General features: G+C 36.3%; 1 protein-coding gene across 1 annotated transcript; it reads right to left on the bottom strand.

Moving 5' to 3' along the window:
• Positions 1-1199: 1199 nt before the first annotated feature.
• On the bottom strand, positions 1200-24175 carry hspb6 (heat shock protein, alpha-crystallin-related, b6). Its single transcript, XM_079503993.1, has 3 exons — positions 23992-24175; positions 3151-3273; positions 1200-2138 (listed from the first exon to the last, which is right to left on the bottom strand). Exons 1-3 carry the CDS (start codon positions 24154-24156, stop codon positions 1887-1889), a joined length of 540 nt encoding a protein of 179 aa, XP_079360119.1. The 5' UTR covers positions 24157-24175; the 3' UTR covers positions 1200-1886.
• Positions 24176-24672: the final 497 nt, after the last annotated feature.

The raw sequence follows: 24672 nt of genomic DNA, 5'->3' as shown, positions 1-24672 counted from the left end.
ACTATAATTATGACTCAAACTAAAATGTGCACTGTCAAAATCAACAATGCCTCGGACGAGACCCAAGTCTTTGCCGCAGTCTCCTCGCAGACCCGTGTACGGAAACGTCGATGACCCCCGACAGGATTCCAAGTCCCTACAAGTGCATGCTATTTACAAAAACATTCTGCAGGCCGGCGTGTACGCGTGTCAGGGAGACGGGGAGTCCTAGCACGGTGCCAGGGAACTCTTCCTAATGTGAGCTCTGGCACCGACTCCACATTCACAGGCAGCTTATTTATAATGAGAGTTCTGGCACAAACACGTTGTCTTCGCTTCCGATCCCATTCCGATCATTTTTCGATTTGGATTATCTGCCGATAGCAATTTTTCCCGATATATATATACATGTATACTTAGAACACGTATTACAAAGTATATCACAACAGTACAATATCCCAAATCACAGACAATAATGCGGTCTGATGTCATGAAATGGATATAATATTGATACTATAGGGATGTCCCGATCACCTTGCTTTTGCTCCCGATCCGATTCCGATCATTTGGAAATGGCGCGATCGGCCGTGGTTTCCGATCACGTGATCGGATAGGGACAACCCTATACAGCTGAGTGTTTTGTTGAAGCTATACAAGAGTGTGTGTGTGTGTGTGTGTGTGTGTGTGTGTGTGTGTGTGTGTGTGTGTGTGTGTGTTCTACAACGCCGATAAGTTCATTTCATTTAATTTGGATAAATTAACATATTGTTACAGTGTGTTTGTGTCCTTAATTATCAAGCTTGTTTTCATATAGAAGTCCCCCAATAAGCTGCTACCTTTCACATAGAAGTCCCCCAATAAGCTGCTACCTTTCATATAGAAGTCCCCCAATAAGCTGTTACCTTTCATATAGAAGTCCCCCAATAAGCTGTTACCTTTCATATAGAAGTCCCCCAATAAGCTGCTACCTTTCATATAGAAGTCCCCCAATAAGCTGCTACCTTTCATATAGAAGTCCTCCAATAAGCTGTTACCTTTCATATAGAAGTCCCCCAATAAGCTGCTACCTTTCATATAGAAGTCCCCCAATAAGCTGCTACCTTTCATATAGAAGTCCCCCAATAAGCTGCTACCTTTCATATAGAAGTCCCCCAATAAGCTGCTACCTTTCATATAGAAGTCCCCCAATAAGCTGCTACCTTTCATATAGAAGTCCCCCAATAAGCTGCTACCTTTCATATAGAAGTCCCCCAATAAGCTGCTACCTTTCATATAGAAGTCCCCCAATAAGCTGTTACCTTTCAGGAAATGTAAAAATGAAACGTTCCAATGGTTCCAATGTAGGTACTATTTATAGTCACCAGCTCTTTCCACTGGTTCGACGATTCCATTTAGACGTGAGGCCTATTCTAAAAGAAACGCCTTCTAAAACATTACCTACGTTTTCTGAAAACATTCAAATTCTTATTTCAAACAACTACTAATATCGCTACATGTATAGCAACAGCTGATGAGACACAGGTTTGAAGTTGAAAGGTATAGCACACACACACACGCACGCACGCACACACACACACACACACACACACGCACACACACACACACGCACACACACACACACGCACACGCACACACACACCGTTCGTCATGGGCTCAAATATTCAACATTTCTCAAAAATGTGCTCTGAGCTTTGTAGATTTCCGCTCCCTTTGCGCGATGCTCTCATATGACTGGGCATTAAAATTAATGAAAGAAAACAAAATAAAATAAATAAATACATAAAAAGATGAAATATGTAAATACAAGGTTTCTGCCCGACAGACACAATACGCTGTGTTAGTTAGTGTTCTGTCTGTGTTGGAGTTGGAAGTTGGTCTGCAGAACAAGTCGAGAAGAACACACACAATCAAGATGTCTGGCTCGAGACGGAGCCGGCACGATCGGCGTGTGGCGTTGGAGGAGTTGTGGTGGAGGAGGAGGCATCGGGGTGTGGCGTTGGAGGACAAGGTGCTGTGCCGTCCTTGCAGGCCAGCAGCGGAGCGGAGATGACCAGGATGCCTTCCGGGGACACGGCCGACTCCAAGGCCAGCGAGTCCACTCCTTCTGGGATGCGATAGCGACGGTTGAACTGCCTGGTGATCACCCCGGGACCGTCCCTCTGGACGGACGGACAGACAGACAGACAGACAGTTAAACGTCTGGACTGTCCTTCTAAAAGGCAGTGTTGATTTCGGCGACTAAAACTAAGACGAAAAATGTTCGTCGACTACCTTTTTTCACTGACGAAAACTAAATGGAAACTAAATGTATGTATAGCCGGTACGAAAACATGTAAATCTTTACCCCAAACATACAGTATTATGTCTGGAGAGAATGATTTGTTTCCATTATAGGACAATTAGAGTGAAAATAACTTTTATACTTTGATGTTTAACAACTCTATTTTGGAGGGAACATTGACCAAACATGTTTGGGGGGGAAGAGACTTGGGGCTCCATCTTGGCCACCCCTTATCCCTTATCCCTAAAACCTATTTGCCATTTTTTTGTATTTTGAAAATAAATAGTTCAACTAGCCGATCTACATCTACACGTTGTGAGCTTGTAGATCGGCTATTTGAACTATTTTAAAAGGGTTTTTTTTTAAATAGTAAAAAAAAAAAGGCAAATAAGTTTAGGAATAAGGGTTAAGGGGTGGCGCAAGATATAGATAGCCCTCAGTGTGCTACAGTATAGGCTGAAAAAGAACGTATGAACTCGGGTCCATTTAACACGTTTTTTAAGTGGTTAAACTGAAGTGACAATAATTCTATTCACACACACACACACACACACACACAAATGGTAAATGGTGCATTTATATAGCACCTTTATCCAAGGCGCTTTACATAGATTCACCCATTCACACACACATTCATACACCGATGGCGGCGGAAACCATGCAAGGCACCAACCATCACATCAGGAGCAATTAGGGGTTCAGAGTCTTGCTCAAGGACACTTCGACACTAACTCTGGGGGAGGCCACAGGGATCGAACTGGCAACCTTGTGGTTACCATCCGGAAACTCTACCCCTGAGCCACCGCCGCCCACACAGCATGCACGCACGCGCGCACACACCCACACGCACACCCACGCGCGAGCAGCCGTGCACGCACACACACACTAACCTTTGTCTCTTGGTGTTTTCCTTGAACCTCCACAAAGTCTCCCGTCACTTTGACCAGCAGCTCCTCTGGTCTGAACAGCTTCACATCCACCTGAACTGTAAACCCCCTGCTGTCACAGTCCACCTGGAAACATGGTATATAGATCTACTATTAACCCCCTGCTGTCACAGTCCACCTGGAAACATGGTATATAGATCTACTATTAACCCCCTGCTGTCACAGTCCACCTGGAAACATGGTATATAGATCTACTATTAACCCCCTGCTGTCACAGTCCACCTGGAAACATGATGTATAGATCTACTATTAACCCCCTGCTGTCACAGTCCACCTGGAAACATGGTATATAGATCTACTATTAACCACCTGCTGTCACAATCCACCTGAAAACATGATGTATAGATCTACTATTAACCCCCTGCTGTCACAATCCACCTGAAAACATGATGTATAGATCTACTATTAACCCCCTGCTGTCACAGTCCACCTGGAAACATGATGTATAGATCTACTATTAACCCCCTGCTGTCACAGTCCACCTGGAAACATGATGTATAGATCTACTATTAACCCCCTGCTGTCACAGTCCACCTGGAAACATGATGTATAGATCTACTATTACCCCCCTGCTGTCACAGTCCACCTGGAAACATGGTATATAGATCTACTATTAACCCCCTGCTGTCACAGTCCACCTGGAAACATGATGTATAGATCTACTATTAACCCCCTGCTGTCACAGTCCACCTGGAAACATGAGAAATTCCACAAATTCCAGGATAGAAAATAAGTCGTTTTTTGGCGGTTGTGAACTACACCTTTTAATGCATGTAGCCAGGGGAGGGGGCGGGGCAGGCGATCTTTAAGAATATAATATCACAATATCCTTTCAAGCAGTGTCGCGATACACGATATTTTTTCATGTGTTTTTTATGGTTATTTTTCAAGTTACTTCACACGCTACGACCACCTAAAAGGTAACAACAACTACAAGAAAGGAGTAACAGACCATTAACTGCAAATCATAAAATGTGCATTCACTCACTGTATTCTCGATATATACGATATCACTGAAAAGTCATACCGTGGAGACACTGCATCGCCTCGACGATATTTATCACGACATCGCCCACCCCTATTGTTGCCCAACCCGTGCTGTCGGAGCTGGGACTGTTGGTGTCTGGGGTGACAAACTGCTTTCTTTAGGAGTAATATCTGTCATATAGTGAACATAGTCGTGGTTTAGTAACTAAACTAATATCTGTCATATAGTGAACATAGTCGTGGTTTAGTAACTCAACTAATATCTGTCATATAGTGAACATAGTCATGTTGATGGTTTAGTAACTAAACTAATATCTGTCATATAGTGAACATAGTCATGTTGATGGTTTAGTAACTAAACTAATATCTGTCATATAGTGAACCTAGTCATGTTGATGGTTTAGTAACTAAACTAATATCTGTCATAGTGAACATAGTCATGTTGATGGTTTAGTAACTAAACTAATATCTGTCATAGTGAACATAGTCATGTTGATGGTTTAGTAACTAAACTAATATCTGTCATATAGTGAACATAGTCATGTTGATGGTTTAATAACTAAACTAATATCTGTCATAGTGAACATAGTCATGTTGATGGTTTAGTAACTAAACTAATATCTGTCATAGTGAACATAGTCATGTTGATGGTTTAATAACTAAACTAATATCTGTCATAGTGAACATAGTCATGTTGATGGTTTAGTAACTAAACTAATATCTGTCATATAGTGAACATAGTCATGTTGATGGTTTAATAACTAAACTAATATCTGTCATATAGTGAACATAGTCATGTTGATGGTTTAGTAACTAAACTAATATCTGTCATATAGTGAACATAGTCATGTTGATGGTTTAATAACTAAACTAATATCTGTCATATAGTGAACATAGTCATGTTGATGGTTTAATAACTAAACTAATATCTGTCATATAGTGAACATAGTCATGTTGATGGTTTAGTAACTAAACTAATATCTGTCATATAGTGAACATAGTCATGTTGATGGTTTAGTAACTAAACTAATATCTGTCATATAGTGAACATAGTCATGCTGATGGTTTAGTAACTAAACTAATATCTGTCATATAGTGAACATAGTCATGTTGATGGTTTAGTAACTAAACTAATATCTGTCATATAGTGAACATAGTCATGTTGATGGTTTAGTAACTAAACTAATATCTGTCATATAGTGAACATAGTCATGTTGATGGTTTAGTAACTAAACTAATATCTGTCATATAGTGAACATAGTCATGCTGATGGTTTAGTAACTAAACTAATATCTGTCATATAGTGAACATAGTCATGTTGATGGTTTAGTAACTAAACTAATATCTGTCATATAGTGAACATAGTCATGTTGATGGTTTAGTAACTAAACTAATATCTGTCATAGTGAACATAGTCATGTTGATGGTTTAGTAACTAAACTAATATCTGTCATATAGTGAACATAGTCATGTTGATGGTTTAGTAACTAAACTAATATCTGTCATATAGTGAACATAGTCATGTTGATGGTTTAGTAACTAAACTAATATCTGTCATATAGTGAACATAGTCATGCTGATGGTTTAGTAACTAAACTAATATCTGTCATATAGTGAACATAGTCATGCTGATGGTTTAGTAACTAAACTAATATGTCATATAGTGAACATAGTCATGTTGATGGTTTAGTAACTAAACTAATATCTGTCATATAGTGAACATAGTCATGTTGATGGTTTAGTAACTAAACTAATATCTGTCATATAGTGAACATAGTCATGCTGATGGTTTAGTAACTAAACTAATATCTGTCATAGTGAACATATTCATGTTGATGGTTTAGTAACTAAACTAATATCTGTCATATAGTGAACATAGTCATGCTGATGGTTTAGTAACTAAACTAATATCTGTCATATAGTGAACATAGTCATGTTGATGGTTTAGTAACTAAACTAATATCTGTCATAGTGAACATAGTCATGCTGATGGTTTAGTAACTAAACTAATATCTGTCATATAGTGAACATAGTCATGCTGATGGTTTAGTAACTAAACTAATATCTGTCATATAGTGAACATAGTCATGTTGATGGTTTAGTAACTAAACTAATATCTGTCATATAGTGAACATAGTCATGTTGATGGTTTAGTAACTAAACTAATATCTGTCATATAGTGAACATAGTCATGTTGATGGTTTAGTAACTAAACTAATATCTGTCATATAGTGAACATAGTCATGTTGATGGTTTAGTAACTAAACTAATATCTGTCATAGTGAACATAGTCATGTTGATGGTTTAGTAACTAAACTAATATCTGTCATAGTGAACATAGTCATGCTGATGGTTTAGTAACTAAACTAATATCTGTCATATAGTGAACATAGTCATGCTGATGGTTTAGTAACTAAACTAATATCTGTCATATAGTGAACATAGTCATGCTGATGGTTTAGTAACTAAACTAATATCTGTCATATAGTGAACATAGTCATGTTGATGGTTTAGTAACTAAACTAATATCTGTCATATAGTGAACATAGTCATGTTGATGGTTTAGTAACTAAACTAATATCGGTAACACTTGCAGATAAGGGTCATGAAATAATGATTAACTCATGATTAACTAATACATTAGTTAAGCATTAGTTAATCATTATTTCATCATGAATTAATGATGACTTCATCATGAATTAACTGTAGTTAGTTAATCATGATTCATGGAATTCATGATTTCATTTATAGATCAGATTTTTTCGCCCAAATCTATGCCCACGATGAGTGCTCAAAGGCGGGTAGGTTTAGTCAGCAGACGGTCTCTCTGGAGGTCCTTCCTGGTTGTCCCCAAGGGTATTTTTTCTCAATTCTATGCCCACGATGAGTGCTCAAAGGTGGGTAGGGGTCCCTGGTGTTTTATGGATCATTTTTTGACTCACCCATTTTGCCCAAATCTATACCCAGGATGAGTGCTCATAGACGGGTAGGGTTAGTGAGCAGACTCGGCCTCTCTGGAGGTAATTTTTCTCAATTCTATGCCCACGATGAGTGCTCAAAAGTGGGTAGGGGTCTGTCCGAAGCTCTCCCTGCATGGTGCTTTATGGATCATTTTTGGACTCCCCCATTTTGCCCAAATCTATACCCAGGATGAGTGCTCAAAGGTGGGTACCCCTACCCACCTAAACCACCTGGTGTTTTATGGATCATTTTTGGACTCCCCCATTTTGCCCAAATCTATACCCAGGATGAGTGCTCATAGACGGGTAGGGTTAGTGAGCAGACTCGGTCTCTCTGGAGGTAATTTTTCTCAATTCTATGCCCAGGATGAGTGCTCAAATGTGGGTAGGGGTCTGTCCGGAGCTCTCCCTGGTGCTTTATGGATCATTTTTGGACTCCCCCATTTTGCCCAAATCTATACCCAGGATGAGTGCTCATAGGTGGGTAGCGGTTAGTGAGCAGACTCTGTCTCTCTGGAGGTATTTTTTCTCAATTCTATGCCCACGATGAGTGCTCAAATGTGGGTAGGGGTCTCTCCGGAGCTCTCCCTGGTGCTTTATGGATAATTTTGGACTCCCCTCTTCAGAGGTCTCCCTGGTAGTTTATGGGTCATTTCTGGACATTATCATCATCATGAACTAGCTGTAGTTAATAGTTAGTTAATGGTTATTTGTACCCCAAAGTAAAGTGACAACATTTTCATCATGAACTAATCATGAACTAGCTGTAGTTAATGGATATTTGCACCCCAAAGTAAAGTGACAACATTTTCATCATGAACTAGCTGTAGTTAATAGTTAGTTAATGGATATTTGTACCCCAAAGTAAAGTGACAACATTTTCATCATTAACTAATCATGAACTAGCTGTAGTTAAGGTTATTTGTACCCCAAAGTAAAGTGACAATTTTCATCATGAACTAATCATGAACTAGCTGTAGTTAATGGATATTTGCACCCCAAAGTAAAGTGACAACATTTTCATCATGAACTAGCTGTAGTTAATAGTTAGTTAATGGATATTTGCACCCCAAAGTAAAGTGACAACATTTTCATCATGAACTAGCTGTAGTTAATAGTTAGTTAATGGATATTTGTACCCCAAAGTAAAGTGACAACATTTTCATCATGAACTAGCTGTAGTTAATAGTTAGTTAATGGATATTTGTACCCCAAAGTAAAGTGACAACATTTTCATCATGAACTAATCATGAACTAGCTGTAGTTAATGGATATTTGCACCCCAAAGTAAAGTGACAACATTTTCATCATGAACTAGCGTAGTTAATAGTTAGTTAATGGATATTTGTACCCCAAAGTAAAGTGACAACATTTCCATCATGAACTAGCTGTAGTTAATAGTTAGTTAATGGATATTTGTACCCCAAAGTAAAGTGACAACATTTTCATCATGAACTAATCATGAACTCTTGATTAACTAATCATGAAGTAATCATGAACTGGAAATTTGGACACAAAGTCACATCAATATAAATAATAGTGAAATGCAATACTAACAATACAATACAATCTGAATCCAAAATTACAATTACAAGCCACCTTCAATATTGCCATTTTTTATTTACAGCCACACCCTCCCCCCACACAGAAAACTAAAAACAAAATGTGATGTATATCAATAACAAAGTGTTAAATGGCCACTTATTACCAAATAGACAGCAGTAATATGAAAAATAACAAACAAAAAGAAAAGCCAGCAAAAATATGAAAACCCTTAGTTCCGTTGTCATTGGGGCTCTTTCATCTGAATTGTGACATTGTTCGATTGGTCTTTTTCCTACCACACAAACCGTGAGGGAGGGGAATCAATGTTGCACCATCAGTGTCCAGACTTAGATCCGTTAGCTTGCCATCCAATATGCACTGGGAATTTATCTGGGGAATTGTTGGGTATGGAGAATGTGGAGCCTCACATGGACCTGGGCTCCTCAGTGGATGGGAAGGGAAGCGCTGTCCTCTTCTCCATGTGCTCCAGGGGATGAAGATGGGGATCACCCAATCTAAAAAAAAACTGACCTATGGTAGATCGGACAAGATCCAATAGCATGTTATTCACACACTCTGTGTAAAATGTTTTTAAATCCCCATGAATTAGTAAAAATTAACACCTTTTTAACTTGCATTAATTAGCTTAATCATTTTCTTTTTATAGTAATCATTTCAAATACATTGAAAACCATTCAAAATAATTCAAAGTACTTATTTTCTTTTACAATGTTTCAAATATTCACTATATTCAATGAACTGTTCCTTTTCCACAAAAATACTATGAAATGCTCCTTTACGTATCACAATGCAATGAGTTAAATTGCATAAAGTGCACATTCAATCGCTTTACAGGGTGTTTTGTGCAGTAACTGAGGTATTCATGACTCAAATGTGCTTAGTATATCTCTCCCTGGCTAGCATCAGGTGAGAGATGCACTAAGAATGTACATTCAATCACCATAACCCAAAATACTCATGTACAGGAATAAGTGTTTCAAAATGTAAAACACCATTTAAGATAACCATCTTTGTTCTACATTGTCTCACTCACCACTGATCAATGAATAAATGGGCTCAGACTGCAATGTCACCTGTACTACTGGCTGCTCAGTGATTTGCAATACTCGCTCTCACACTGCTCTGCAAAGTTCAAAATGACACAATATACAAATCAGGAGTTGTCTAACAACATTAAGAATGTGGATGATTTGAATTGGAAGATTATTTTTTAGTCTTACCAAGTGGATTGCAAAGATTGTTCCTCTGTGTGTGTTTACAACAACACATGAAGAACCAGCCATGTGTTCAATTGAACAGGAAAGGGGAGTTTTCCTGCTTAAATACTGACAGGAAGTGGAATCACTGGTAGGCTGGACATAAACGCTTACAGGCTCACTGATTGGCCACTTAGGTTAGCAATCACAGAGCCAGGTAATTTTAACCCTTTGCAAAAACGTGTTAGACATCCTGTTTGTTTGTTTGTTTGTTTTCCCTTTCATGTATATAGCTTCTTGGCATTTTAATCAGACTTGTAGAGCAACATTTTAGATATATTGTATATAACTTAAATGCATTCATTCACTGTAAAAGAAATCACTGAAATGAACGTATGTATCCTATTAACTATTTTTTAATTCAGCCTACCCAGGCTTGAAAGCAGGCAGCCAATTTACAAGTGTTAAAAACGATCTAAAATGCTTTTGAAATAACACACATTTAAGTTCTAAAATGTTGCTCCACAAGTCTGTTTAAAATACAAAACAAGCTATTTACATGAAAGAGAAAAAATGCAAAACAAACAGGGTGTCTAACAGGTTTTAAAGGATTCAAATTACCTGGCTCTGTGATTGCCAGTGGCCAATCAGTGAGCCTGTAAGCATTTGTGTCCAGCCTACCAGTGATTCTACTTCCTGTTAGTATTTAAGCAGGAAAACGTCCTTTTCCTGTTCAATTGAACACATGGCTGGTTCTTCATGTGCTGTTGTAAACAAACACAGAGAGACAATCTTTTGCAATCTGCCTGGTAAGACTAAAACATAATCTTCCAATTCAAATCATTCACATTCTTAATGTTGTTAGGCAACTCCTGATTTGTGTATTGTGTCATTTTGAACTTTGCAGAGCAGTGTGAGAGTGTTGCAAATCACTGAGCAGCCAGGTGACATTGCAGTCTCAGCATTCATGAAGTGGTGAGTGAGACAATGTAGAACAAAGATGGTTATCTTAAATGGTGTTTAGCCACAATACATCCTGCCAATGATTTATTGTTACATTTAAGTATTTAAGTTCATGTTACATTTTGAAAGACAGTTTGTTACTGAAGGAATACAATATGCATGTACATGAGAATTGTGGGTTTGACTGAAGGTACATTTTAAGGGTACATACTAAGCACATTTGCGTCATAAATACCTCCTAGTTACTGCACAAAACACCCTGTAAACCTTTTGAATGTGCACTTTATGCAATTTAACTCATTACATTGTGATACTTAAAGGAGCATTTCATACTATTTTTATTTTTGTGGAAAAGGAACAGTTCATTGAATATTAAACATTGTAAAAGAAAATAAGTGTTTTGAATTATTTTGAATGGTTTTCAATGTATTTTAAATACATGATTACTATAGAAAGAACATGATTAAGCTAATTAATGCAAGTTAAAAAGGTGTTAATTTATGCTAATTCGTGGGGTTTTGGATCTTGTCTGATCTATCATAGGTCAGGTTTTTTAGATCCCATCCTCATCCCTTGGAGCATCTCACGTGGAGAAGAGGACAGCGGTTCCCTTCCCATCCATCGAGGAGCCAAGGTGCATGTGAGGCTCCACTGTCTCCATACCCAACGTTTCCCCAGATAGATTCCCAGTGCATACTGGGTGGCGAGATCCATGGTTTGTGTGGTAGGGCAAAGACCAATCGAACACTGTCACAGTTCAGATAAAAGAGCCCCAACGAGAACAAAAACAAACTTTGGGGAACTAAGGGTTTTCATATTTTTTCCGGCTTTTCTTTTTGTTTGTTATTTTTCATATTACTGTTGTAGTCATTTTTCTATGTCTATTTGGTAATAATAAGTGGCCATGTAATTACTATTCATTGTTGACTGTGTTATATTTATAAGAGCCAGGTCATTTTGTTTCATAGTTGTGTCAAACCATATTAGATAAGCAATGATCTTAACAAGTACTTTAGTTTTATAGTTGAGAGGAAAGATTGTGCTGCTGATTTGGATAAGCACTGTTGTTGGCTTTGTTAAAGGCCTTGCCTTGGCGGGCAGCAGGTGGGCCAGATGTGTGGATGCCAGTCCATTGGCGTCTGCGCCAGGGCTGTATCTAGCTCACCCGCTGTTGGCCCGGGTGGCTGGTGTCGGCCTGCCCCTCGGCCTGTTTCCTCTGCCTACTTCCTTGCTTTTGTTTTGTTGTTCTTTTGTATTTTACATTTGTATTTTGTATAATACTTTATTTATTTTGTGGTATATTTTTGTTTGTGTTAAGTGTTTTTATTTTATTTTTTAGTTTCTGTGTGGGGGGAGAGAGAGAGTGTGTGTGTGTGTGTGTGTGTGTGTGTGTGTGGGGGGGGGGGGGGGTTGCTGTAAATAAAAAAAAATGGCAAAAATTGGCAATATTGAAGGTGGCTTGTAATTGTACATTTGGATTCAGATTGTAATGTATTGTTAGTATTGTATTGTTTTGCATTCACTATTATTTATATTGATGTGACTTTGTGTCCATATATCCAGTTCATGATGAATTCATGATTAGTTAATCATGAGTTCATGATTAGTTCATGATGAAAATGTTGTCACTTTACTTTGGGGTGCAAATAACCATTAACTAACTGTTAACTACAGCTAGTTCATGATGAAAATGTTGCCACTTTACTTTGGGGTGCAAATATCAATTAACTAACTATTAACTAATGATAGTTAATCATTAATAGAGTCCAACTCTCTAGTAAGTAAGTACAATGTAATGGTAGTTCATGATGAAAATGTTGCCACTTTACTTTGGGGTGCAAATATCAATTAACTAACTATTAACTAATGATAGTTAATCATTAATAGAGTCCAACTCTCTAGTAAGTAAGTACAATGTAATGGTAGTTCATGATGATAATGTTGCCACTTTACTTTGGGGTGCAAATATCAATTAACTAGCTATTAACTAATGATAGTTAATCATTAATAGAGTCCAACTCTCTAGTAAGTAAGTAAAATGTAATGGTAGTTCATGATGATAATGTCCAGAAGTTACGCATAAACTACAAGGGAGACTTCTACAAGGGAGACCTACCCACCTTTGAGCACTCATCATGGGCATAGAATTGAGAAAAACTACCTCCAGAGAGACCGCGTCTGCTCACTAACCCTACCCGTCTATGAGCACTCATCCTGGGTATAGATTTGGGCAAAATGGGTGAGTCCAAAAATGATCCATGAAACACCAGGGACCCCTACCCACCTTTGAGCACTCATCGTGGGCATAGAATTGAGAAAAATTACCTCCAGAGAGACCGAGTCTGCTCACTAACCCTACCCGTCTATGAGCACTCATCCTGGGTATAGATTTGGGCAAAATGGGTGAGTCCAAAAATTATCCATAAAACACCAGGGACCCCTACCCACCTTTGAGCACTCATCATGGGCATAGAATTGAGAAAAACTACCTCCAGAGAGACCGCGTCTGCTCACTAACCCTACCCGTCTATGAGCACTCATCCTGGGTATAGATTTGGGCAAAATGGGTGAGTCCAAAAATGATCCATGAAACACCAGGGACCCCTACCCACCTTTGAGCACTCATCGTGGGCATAGAATTGAGAAAAATTACCTCCAGAGAGACCGAGTCTGCTCACTAACCCTACCCGTCTATGAGCACTCATCCTGGGTATAGATTTGGGCAAAATGGGTGAGTCCAAAAATTATCCATAAAACACCAGGGACCCCTACCCACCTTTGAGCACTCATCATGGGCATAGAATTGAGAAAAACTACCTCCAGAGAGACCGCGTCTGCTCACTAACCCTACCCGTCTATGAGCACTCATCCTGGGTATAGATTTGGGCAAAATGGGTGAGTCCAAAAATGATCCATGAAACACCAGGGACCCCTACCCACCTTTGAGCACTCATCGTGGGCATAGAATTGAGAAAAATTACCTCCAGAGAGACCGAGTCTGCTCACTAACCCTACCCGTCTATGAGCACTCATCCTGGGTATAGATTTGGGCAAAATGGGTGAGTCCAAAAATTATCCATAAAACACCAGGGACCCCTACCCACCTTTGAGCACTCATCATGGGCATAGAATTGAGAAAAATTACCTCCAGAGAGACCGAGTCTGCTCACTAACCCTACCCGTCTATGAGCACTCATCCTGGGTATAGATTTGGGCAAAATGGGTGAGTCCAAAAATTATCCATAAAACACCAGGGACCCCTACCCACCTTTGAGCACTCATCGTGGGCATAGAATTGAGAAAAATGACCTCCAGAGAGACCGAGTCTGCTCACTAACCCTACCCGTCTATGAGCACTCATCCTGGGTATAGATTTGGGCAAAATGGGGGGGTCCAAAAATGATCCATAAAGCACCAGGGAGAGCTCCGGACAGACCCCTACCAACCTTTGAGCACCCATCGTGGGCAAAGAATTGAGTAAAATGACCCATGGGTACAACCAGGAATGACCTCCAGAGAGACTGAGAGACCTACCCGCCTATGAGCACTCATCCTGGGCATAGATTTGGGCGGAAAAATTTGATCTATAAATCATCTACAAATCGTGGTTAACTAATGACGATTCATGATGAATCATCAGAATCATCATCATCATGAATCATGATGAATTCATCATGATTCATGATGAATTGTGATGAACTAATGATTAACTAATGCTTAACTAATGTATTAGTTAATCATTAGTTAATCATTAGTTCATGAACCGTATCTGCAAGTGTTACCCTAATATCTGTCATAGTGAACATAGTCATGCTGATGGTTTAGTAACTAAACTAATATCTGTCATATAGTGAACATAGTCATGTTGATGGTTTAGTAACTAAACTAATATCTGTCATATAGTGAACATAGTCATGCTGATGGTTTAGTAACTAAACTAATATCTGTCATATAGTGAACATAGTCATGTTGATGGTTTAGTAACTAAACTAATATCTGTCATATAGTGAACATAGTCATGTTGATGGTTTAGTAACTAAACTAATATCTGTCATATAGTGAACATAGTCATGTTGATGGTTTAGTAACTAAACTAATATCTGTCATATAGTGAACATAGTCATGTTGATGGTTTAGTAACTAAACTAATATCTGTCATAGTGAACATAGTCATGTTGATGGTTTAGTAACTAAACTAATATCTGTCATAGTGAACATAGTCATGCTGATGGTTTAGTAACTAAACTAATATCTGTCATATAGTGAACATAGTCATGCTGATGGTTTAGTAACTAAACTAATATCTGTCATATAGTGAACATAGTCATGCTGATGGTTTAGTAACTAAACTAATATCTGTCATATAGTGAACATAGTCATGTTGATAATTTAGTAACTAAACTAATATCTGTCATATAGTGAACATAGTCATGTTGATGGTTTAGTAACTAAACTAATATCTGTCATAGTGAACATAGTCATGCTGATGGTTTAGTAACTAAACTAATATCTGTCATATAGTGAACATAGTCATGTTGATGGTTTAGTAACTAAACTAATATCTGTCATATAGTGAACATAGTCATGCTGATGGTTTAGTAACTAAACTAATATCTGTCATATAGTGAACATAGTCATGTTGATGGTTTAGTAACTAAACGAATATCTGTCATAGTGAACATAGTCATGTTGATGGTTTAGTAACTAAACTAATATCTGTCATATAGTGAACATAGTCATGTTGATGGTTTAGTAACTAAACTAATATCTGTCATATAGTGAACATAGTCATGCTGATGGTTTAGTAACTAAACTAATATCTGTCATATAGTGAACATAGTCATGTTGATGGTTTAGTAACTAAACTAATATCTGTCATATAGTGAACATAGTCATGTTGATGGTTTAGTAACTAAACTAATATCTGTCATATAGTGAACATAGTCATGTTGATGGTTTAGTAACTAAACTAATATCTGTCATAGTGAACATAGTCATGTTGATGGTTTAGTAACTAAACTAATATCTGTCATAGTGAACATAGTCATGCTGATGGTTTAGTAACTAAACTAATATCTGTCATATAGTGAACATAGTCATGCTGATGGTTTAGTAACTAAACTAATATCTGTCATATAGTGAACATAGTCATGCTGATGGTTTAGTAACTAAACTAATATCTGTCATATAGTGAACATAGTCATGTTGATGGTTTAGTAACTAAACTAATATCTGTCATATAGTGAACATAGTCATGTTGATGGTTTAGTAACTAAACTAATATCTGTCATAGTGAACATAGTCATGCTGATGGTTTAGTAACTAAACTAATATCTGTCATATAGTGAACATAGTCATGTTGATGGTTTAGTAACTAAACTAATATCTGTCATATAGTGAACATAGTCATGCTGATGGTTTAGTAACTAAACTAATATCTGTCATATAGTGAACATAGTCATGTTGATGGTTTAGTAACTAAACGAATATCTGTCATAGTGAACATAGTCATGTTGATGGTTTAGTAACTAAACTAATATCTGTCATATAGTGAACATAGTCATGTTGATGGTTTAGTAACTAAACTAATATCTGTCATATAGTGAACATAGTCATGCTGATGGTTTAGTAACTAAACTAATATCTGTCATATAGTGAACATAGTCATGTTGATGGTTTAGTAACTAAACTAATATCTGTCATATAGTGAACATAGTCATGTTGATGGTTTAGTAACTAAACTAATATCTGTCATATAGTGAACATAGTCATGTTGATGGTTTAGTAACTAAACTAATATCTGTCATATAGTGAACATAGTCATGCTGATGGTTTAGTAACTAAACTAATATCTGTCATATAGTGAACATAGTCATGCTGATGGTTTAGTAACTAAACTAATATCTGTCATATAGTGAACATAGTCATGTTGATGGTTTAGTAACTAAACTAATATCTGTCATATAGTGAACATAGTCATGCTGATGGTTTAGTAACTAAACTAATATCTGTCATATAGTGAACATAGTCATGTTGATGGTTTAGTAACTAAACTAATATCTGTCATATAGTGAACATAGTCATGTTGATGGTTTAGTAACTAAACTAATATCTGTCATATAGTGAACATAGTCATGCTGATGGTTTAGTAACTAAACTAATATCTGTCATAGTGAACATAGTCATGTTGATGGTTTAGTAACTAAACTAATATCTGTCATATAGTGAACATAGTCATGTTGATGGTTTAGTAACTAAACTAATATCTGTCATATAGTGAACATAGTCATGCTGATGGTTTAGTAACTAAACTAATATGTCATATAGTGAACATAGTCATGTTGATGGTTTAGTAACTAAACTAATATCTGTCATATAGTGAACATAGTCATGTTGATGGTTTAGTAACTAAACTAATATCTGTCATATAGTGAACATAGTCATGCTGATGGTTTAGTAACTAAACTAATATCTGTCATAGTGAACATATTCATGTTGATGGTTTAGTAACTAAACTAATATCTGTCATATAGTGAACATAGTCATGCTGATGGTTTAGTAACTAAACTAATATCTGTCATATAGTGAACATAGTCATGTTGATGGTTTAGTAACTAAACTAATATCTGTCATAGTGAACATAGTCATGCTGATGGTTTAGTAACTAAACTAATATCTGTCATATAGTGAACATAGTCATGCTGATGGTTTAGTAACTAAACTAATATCTGTCATATAGTGAACATAGTCATGTTGATGGTTTAGTAACTAAACTAATATCTGTCATATAGTGAACATAGTCATGTTGATGGTTTAGTAACTAAACTAATATCTGTCATATAGTGAACATAGTCTGTTGATGGTTTAGTAACTAAACTAATATCTGTCATAGTGAACATAGTCATGTTGATGGTTTAGTAACTAAACTAATATCTGTCATAGTGAACATAGTCATGTTGATGGTTTAGTAACTAAACTAATATCTGTCATAGTGAACATAGTCATGTTGATGGTTTAGTAACTAAACTAATATCTGTCATATAGTGAACATAGTCATGTTGATGGTTTAGTAACTAAACTAATATCTGTCATATAGTGAACATAGTCATGCTGATGGTTTAGTAACTAAACTAATATCTGTCATATAGTGAACATAGTCATGTTGATGGTTTAGTAACTAAACTAATATCTGTCATATAGTGAACATAGTCATGTTGATGGTTTAGTAACTAAACTAATATCTGTCATAGTGAACATAGTCATGCTGATGGTTTAGTAACTAAACTAATATCTGTCATATAGTGAACATAGTCATGCTGATGGTTTAGTAACTAAACTAATATCTGTCATATAGTGAACATAGTCATGTTGATGGTTTAGTAACTAAACGAATATCTGTCATAGTGAACATAGTCATGTTGATGGTTTAGTAACTAAACTAATATCTGTCATATAGTGAACATAGTCATGTTGATGGTTTAGTAACTAAACTAATATCTGTCATATAGTGAACATAGTCATGCTGATGGTTTAGTAACTAAACTAATATCTGTCATATAGTGAACATAGTCATGTTGATGGTTTAGTAACTAAACTAATATCTGTCATATAGTGAACATAGTCATGCTGATGGTTTAGTAACTAAACTAATATCTGTCATATAGTGAACATAGTCATGTTGATGGTTTAGTAACTAAACTAATATCTGTCATATAGTGAACATAGTCATGTTGATGGTTTAGTAACTAAACTAATATCTGTCATATAGTGAACATAGTCATGCTGATGGTTTAGTAACTAAACTAATATCTGTCATAGTGAACATAGTCATGTTGATGGTTTAGTAACTAAACTAATATCTGTCATATAGTGAACATAGTCATGTTGATGGTTTAGTAACTAAACTAATATCTGTCATATAGTGAACATAGTCATGTTGATGGTTTAGTAACTAAACTAATATCTGTCATATAGTGAACATAGTCATGTTGATGGTTTAGTAACTAAACTAATATCTGTCATATAGTGAACATAGTCATGTTGATGGTTTAGTAACTAAACTAATATCTGTCATATAGTGAACATAGTCATGCTGATGGTTTAGTAACTAAACTAATATCTGTCATATAGTGAACATAGTCATGCTGATGGTTTAGTAACTAAACTAATATCTGTCATATAGTGAACATAGTCATGTTGATGGTTTAGTAACTAAACTAATATCTGTCATATAGTGAACATAGTCATGCTGATGGTTTAGTAACTAAACTAATATCTGTCATATAGTGAACATAGTCATGTTGATGGTTTAGTAACTAAACTAATATCTGTCATATAGTGAACATAGTCATGTTGATGGTTTAGTAACTAAACTAATATCTGTCATATAGTGAACATAGTCATGCTGATGGTTTAGTAACTAAACTAATATCTGTCATAGTGAACATAGTCATGTTGATGGTTTAGTAACTAAACTAATATCTGTCATATAGTGAACATAGTCATGTTGATGGTTTAGTAACTAAACTAATATCTGTCATATAGTGAACATAGTCATGTTGATGGTTTAGTAACTAAACTAATATCTGTCATATAGTGAACATAGTCATGTTGATGGTTTAGTAACTAAACTAATATCTGTCATATAGTGAACATAGTCATGTTGATGGTTTAGTAACTAAACTAATATCTGTCATATAGTGAACATAGTCATGCTGATGGTTTAGTAACTAAACTAATATCTGTCATATAGTGAACATAGTCATGCTGATGGTTTAGTAACTAAACTAATATCTGTCATATAGTGAACATAGTCATGTTGATGGTTTAGTAACTAAACTAATATCTGTCATATAGTGAACATAGTCATGCTGATGGTTTAGTAACTAAACTAATATCTGTCATATAGTGAACATAGTCATGTTGATGGTTTAGTAACTAAACTAATATCTGTCATATAGTGAACATAGTCATGTTGATGGTTTAGTAACTAAACTAATATCTGTCATATAGTGAACATAGTCATGCTGATGGTTTAGTAACTAAACTAATATCTGTCATAGTGAACATAGTCATGTTGATGGTTTAGTAACTAAACTAATATCTGTCATATAGTGAACATAGTCATGTTGATGGTTTAGTAACTAAACTAATATCTGTCATATAGTGAACATAGTCATGTTGATGGTTTAGTAACTAAACTAATATCTGTCATATAGTGAACATAGTCATGTTGATGGTTTAGTAACTAAACTAATATCTGTCATATAGTGAACATAGTCATGCTGATGGTTTAGTAACTAAACTAATATCTGTCATATAGTGAACATAGTCATGTTGATGGTTTAGTAACTAAACTAATATCTGTCATATAGTGAACATAGTCATGTTGATGGTTTAGTAACTAAACTAATATCTGTCATAGTGAACATAGTCATGCTGATGGTTTAGTAACTAAACTAATATCTGTCATATAGTGAACATAGTCATGCTGATGGTTTAGTAACTAAACTAATATCTGTCATATAGTGAACATAGTCATGTTGATGGTTTAGTAACTAAACGAATATCTGTCATAGTGAACATAGTCATGTTGATGGTTTAGTAACTAAACTAATATCTGTCATATAGTGAACATAGTCATCTTGATGGTTTAGTAACTAAACTAATATCTGTCATATAGTGAACATAGTCATGCTGATGGTTTAGTAACTAAACTAATATCTGTCATATAGTGAACATAGTCATGTTGATGGTTTAGTAACTAAACTAATATCTGTCATATAGTGAACATAGTCATGTTGATGGTTTAGTAACTAAACTAATATCTGTCATATAGTGAACATAGTCATGTTGATGGTTTAGTAACTAAACTAATATCTGTCATATAGTGAACATAGTCATGCTGATGGTTTAGTAACTAAACTAATATCTGTCATATAGTGAACATAGTCATGCTGATGGTTTAGTAACTAAACTAATATCTGTCATATAGTGAACATAGTCATGTTGATGGTTTAGTAACTAAACTAATATCTGTCATATAGTGAACATAGTCATGCTGATGGTTTAGTAACTAAACTAATATCTGTCATATAGTGAACATAGTCATGTTGATGGTTTAGTAACTAAACTAATATCTGTCATATAGTGAACATAGTCATGTTGATGGTTTAGTAACTAAACTAATATCTGTCATATAGTGAACATAGTCATGCTGATGGTTTAGTAACTAAACTAATATCTGTCATAGTGAACATAGTCATGTTGATGGTTTAGTAACTAAACTAATATCTGTCATATAGTGAACATAGTCATGTTGATGGTTTAGTAACTAAACTAATATCTGTCATATAGTGAACATAGTCATGTTGATGGTTTAGTAACTAAACTAATATCTGTCATAGTGAACATAGTCGTGGTTTAGTAACTAAACTAATATCTGTCATAGTGAACATAGTCGTGGTTTAGTAACTAAACTAATATCTGTCATAGTGAACATAGTCATGTTGATGGTTTAGTAACTAAACTAATATCTGTCATATAGTGAACATAGTCATGTTGATGGTTTAGTAACTAAACTAATATCTGTCATATAGTGAACATAGTCATGCTGATGGTTTAGTAACTAAACTAATATCTGTCATATAGTGAACATAGTCATGTTGATGGTTTAGTAACTAAACTAATATCTGTCATATAGTGAACATAGTCATGTTGATGGTTTAGTAACTAAACTAATATCTGTCATATAGTGAACATAGTCATGCTGATGGTTTAGTAACTAAACTAATATCTGTCATAGTGAACATAGTCATGTTGATGGTTTAGTAACTAAACTAATATCTGTCATAGTGAACATAGTCGTGGTTTAGTAACTAAACTAATATCTGTCATAGTGAACATAGTCGTGGTTTAGTAACTAAACTAATATCTGTCATAGTGAACATAGTCATGTTGATGGTTTAGTAACTAAACTAATATCTGTCATAGTGAACATAGTCATGCTGATGGTTTAGTAACTAAACTAATATCTGTCATATAGTGAACATAGTCATGTTGATGGTTTAGTAACTAAACTAATATCTGTCATAGTGAACATAGTCATGTTGATGGTTTAGTAACTAAACTAATATCTGTCATATAGTGAACATAGTCATGTTGATGGTTTAGTAACTAAACTAATATCTGTCATATAGTGAACATAGTCATGTTGATGGTTTAGTAACTAAACTAAAGCCACTATAGCTGTGAGGGCAGCCTATACCCAGTGGTGGAAAGTAACTAAGTACAAGTACATTTTTGACGTAGACTATTTGTACCTAACTTGAGTATTCACAGTTTCCAATACTTTTAATACGTCTACTCCACTACATTACCAGAACGTTACTTTGTATATTTTGATTATTATAACAAAACATACAATTAACCACTTCAGCCTTATACAGCATATGCATTCCGACCATTTGAAAATAGCCGATCACCAAGCTCACAATCACGCAGCTATTTTCAAAAGATTTGTAGACATATATTTGAATCCATGGGGCATTCTGCATAATGAATACTTTACAGACACTGTAGTAAGTAAAGTATTCTGCATAATGAATACTTTACAGATACTGTAGTAAGTAAAGTATTCTGCATAATGAATACTTTACAGATACTGTAGTAAGTAAAGTATTCTGCATAATGAATACTTTACAGATACTGTAGTAAGTAAAGTATTCTGCATAATGAACACTTTACAGATACTGTAGTAAGTAAAGTATTCTGCATAATGAATACTTTACAGATATTGTAGTAAGTAAAGTATTCTGCATAATGAATACTTTACAGATACTGTAGTAAGTAAAGTATTCTGCATAATGAATACTTTACAGATACTGTAGTAAGTAAAGTATTCTGCATAATGAACACTTTACAGATACTGTAGTAAGTAAAGTATTCTGCATAATGAACACTTTACAGATACTGTAGTAAGTAAAGTATTCTGCATAATGAACACTTTACAGATACTGTAGTAAGTAAAGTATTCTGCATAATGAACACTTTACAGATACTGTAGTAAGTAAAGTATTCTGCATAATGAATACTTTACAGATACTGTAGTAAGTAAAGTATTCTGCATAATGAATACTTTACAGATACTGTAGTAAGTAAAGTATTCTGCATAATGAATACTTTACAGATACTGTAGTAAGTAAAGTATTCTGCATAATGAATACTTTACAGACACTGTAGTAAGTAAAGTATTCTGCATAATGAATACTTTACAGATACTGTAGTAAGTAAAGTATTCTGCATAATGAATACTTTACAGATACTGTAGTAAGTAAAGTATTCTGCATAATGAATACTTTACAGATATTGTAGTAAGTAAAGTATTCTGCATAATGAATACTTTACAGATACTGTAGTAAGTAAAGTATTCTGCATAATGAATACTTTACAGATACTGTAGTAAGTAAAGTATTCTGCATAATGAATACTTTACAGATACTGTAGTAAGTAAAGTATTCTGCATAATGAATACTTTACAGATATTGTAGTAAGTAAAGTATTCTGCATAATGAATACTTTACAGACACTGTAGTAAGTAAAGTATTCTGCATAATGAATACTTTACAGATACTGTAGTAAGTAAAGTTTGTAATTTCCGGGACTAGATTACTAGGGACTAGTTTATTCTATTGATAATTTTTTTCCACCACTGAGCCTATAGTGTGCTGAGCTGGAAGAAGAATCCGGCCCGGTTGTGTGTGGAGTGCCAAAGAACATAGGTTACAGTTTAGTGAACATAGGTTACATATAGTCATATAGTTTAGTGAGTAAATGGCGCATTTATATAGCGCCTTTATCCAAGGCGCTTTACATAGATTGTGCATTACATTCACCCCCATTCACACACACATTCATACACTGAATTGGGGTTCAGTGTCTTGCCCAAGGACACTTTGACATGTAGACAGGAGGAGCCGGGATTCGAACCTCTGACCCATGGATGATTGGACGACCTGCTCTACCTCCTGAGCCACAGTCACCCCAGTGAGGTTAGGTTTAGTGAACATAGCTTACATATAGTGCAGTGCCTAAACGAGGCAGCCTGTGCCTACCTGTGCGGAGCAGGGAGAACAAGGCTCGGCGGTGCGCGGGGTCACCAGCTGGTTCCAGCCACACTGAGATCCGTACACTGCGTTGAGCCGCGGCAGGAGAGGAGGCAGGACCTTCTCCCAGGGGATGCCACAGGCCGGCAGGCTGGCGGGGAGGATGAAGTCCATGTCTGCTCTGGAGAGATGAGAGAGAGGGGCTCGATCTACACCGGAGATATGAAGTTCAATTAGAAAACAATGGATGGCTGTAGAGTTGAGTCTACAGCGTGTCAGACAGGCAGACTACTGTAGCTGAAGGTTTCTATATAGGCTAGACCTCAGTGTTTTTATCCTGTGTGCCGAACAGTGTCTGGGAAGGAAATCTGACCCTCCTCTCTCTCTCTCTCTGTCCTTCTCTGTATCTATCTAGCTCTCTCCCTCCCCTCCTCTCTCCCTCCCCCCTCCCTCTCTCTGTCTGTCCCCCCCCCCCCCCCCGGCCTCTCTCTCTCTCTCTCCTTCTCTGTATCTCCCTCCCTCTCTCTTTCCTCCCTTCCCCCTTCCTCTCTCTCCTCCCCCTCTCTCTCTCTCCCTCCCTCCCCGCTCCTCTCTCCTCCCCCTCTCTCTCTCTCCCTCCCTCCCCGCTCCTCTCTCCTCCCCTCTCCCTCTCTCTCTCCCTCCCTCCCTCCTTCCTCTCTCTCCTCCCCC

This window comes from Electrona antarctica, assembly GCF_951216825.1.
Source record: "Electrona antarctica genome assembly, chromosome: 6".
Taxonomy (NCBI): Eukaryota; Metazoa; Chordata; class Actinopteri; order Myctophiformes; family Myctophidae; genus Electrona; species Electrona antarctica.
This window is presented reverse-complemented; position numbering and strand designations above follow the sequence as displayed.

Excerpts from the sequence above, each read along its gene's own strand:
- hspb6 (XM_079503993.1), bottom strand. The coding sequence starts at position 24,156 with ATGGACTTCATCCTCCCCGCCAGCCTGCCGGCCTGTGGCATCCCCTGG. Across the intron at positions 3,274-23,991 it reads GTTCTCCCTGCTCCGCACAG|GTGGACTGTGACAGCAGGGG; the intron begins GTAGGCACAGGC and ends CCATGTTTCCAG. Across the intron at positions 2,139-3,150 it reads GAAAACACCAAGAGACAAAG|AGGGACGGTCCCGGGGTGAT; the intron begins GTTAGTGTGTGT and ends CCGTCCGTCCAG.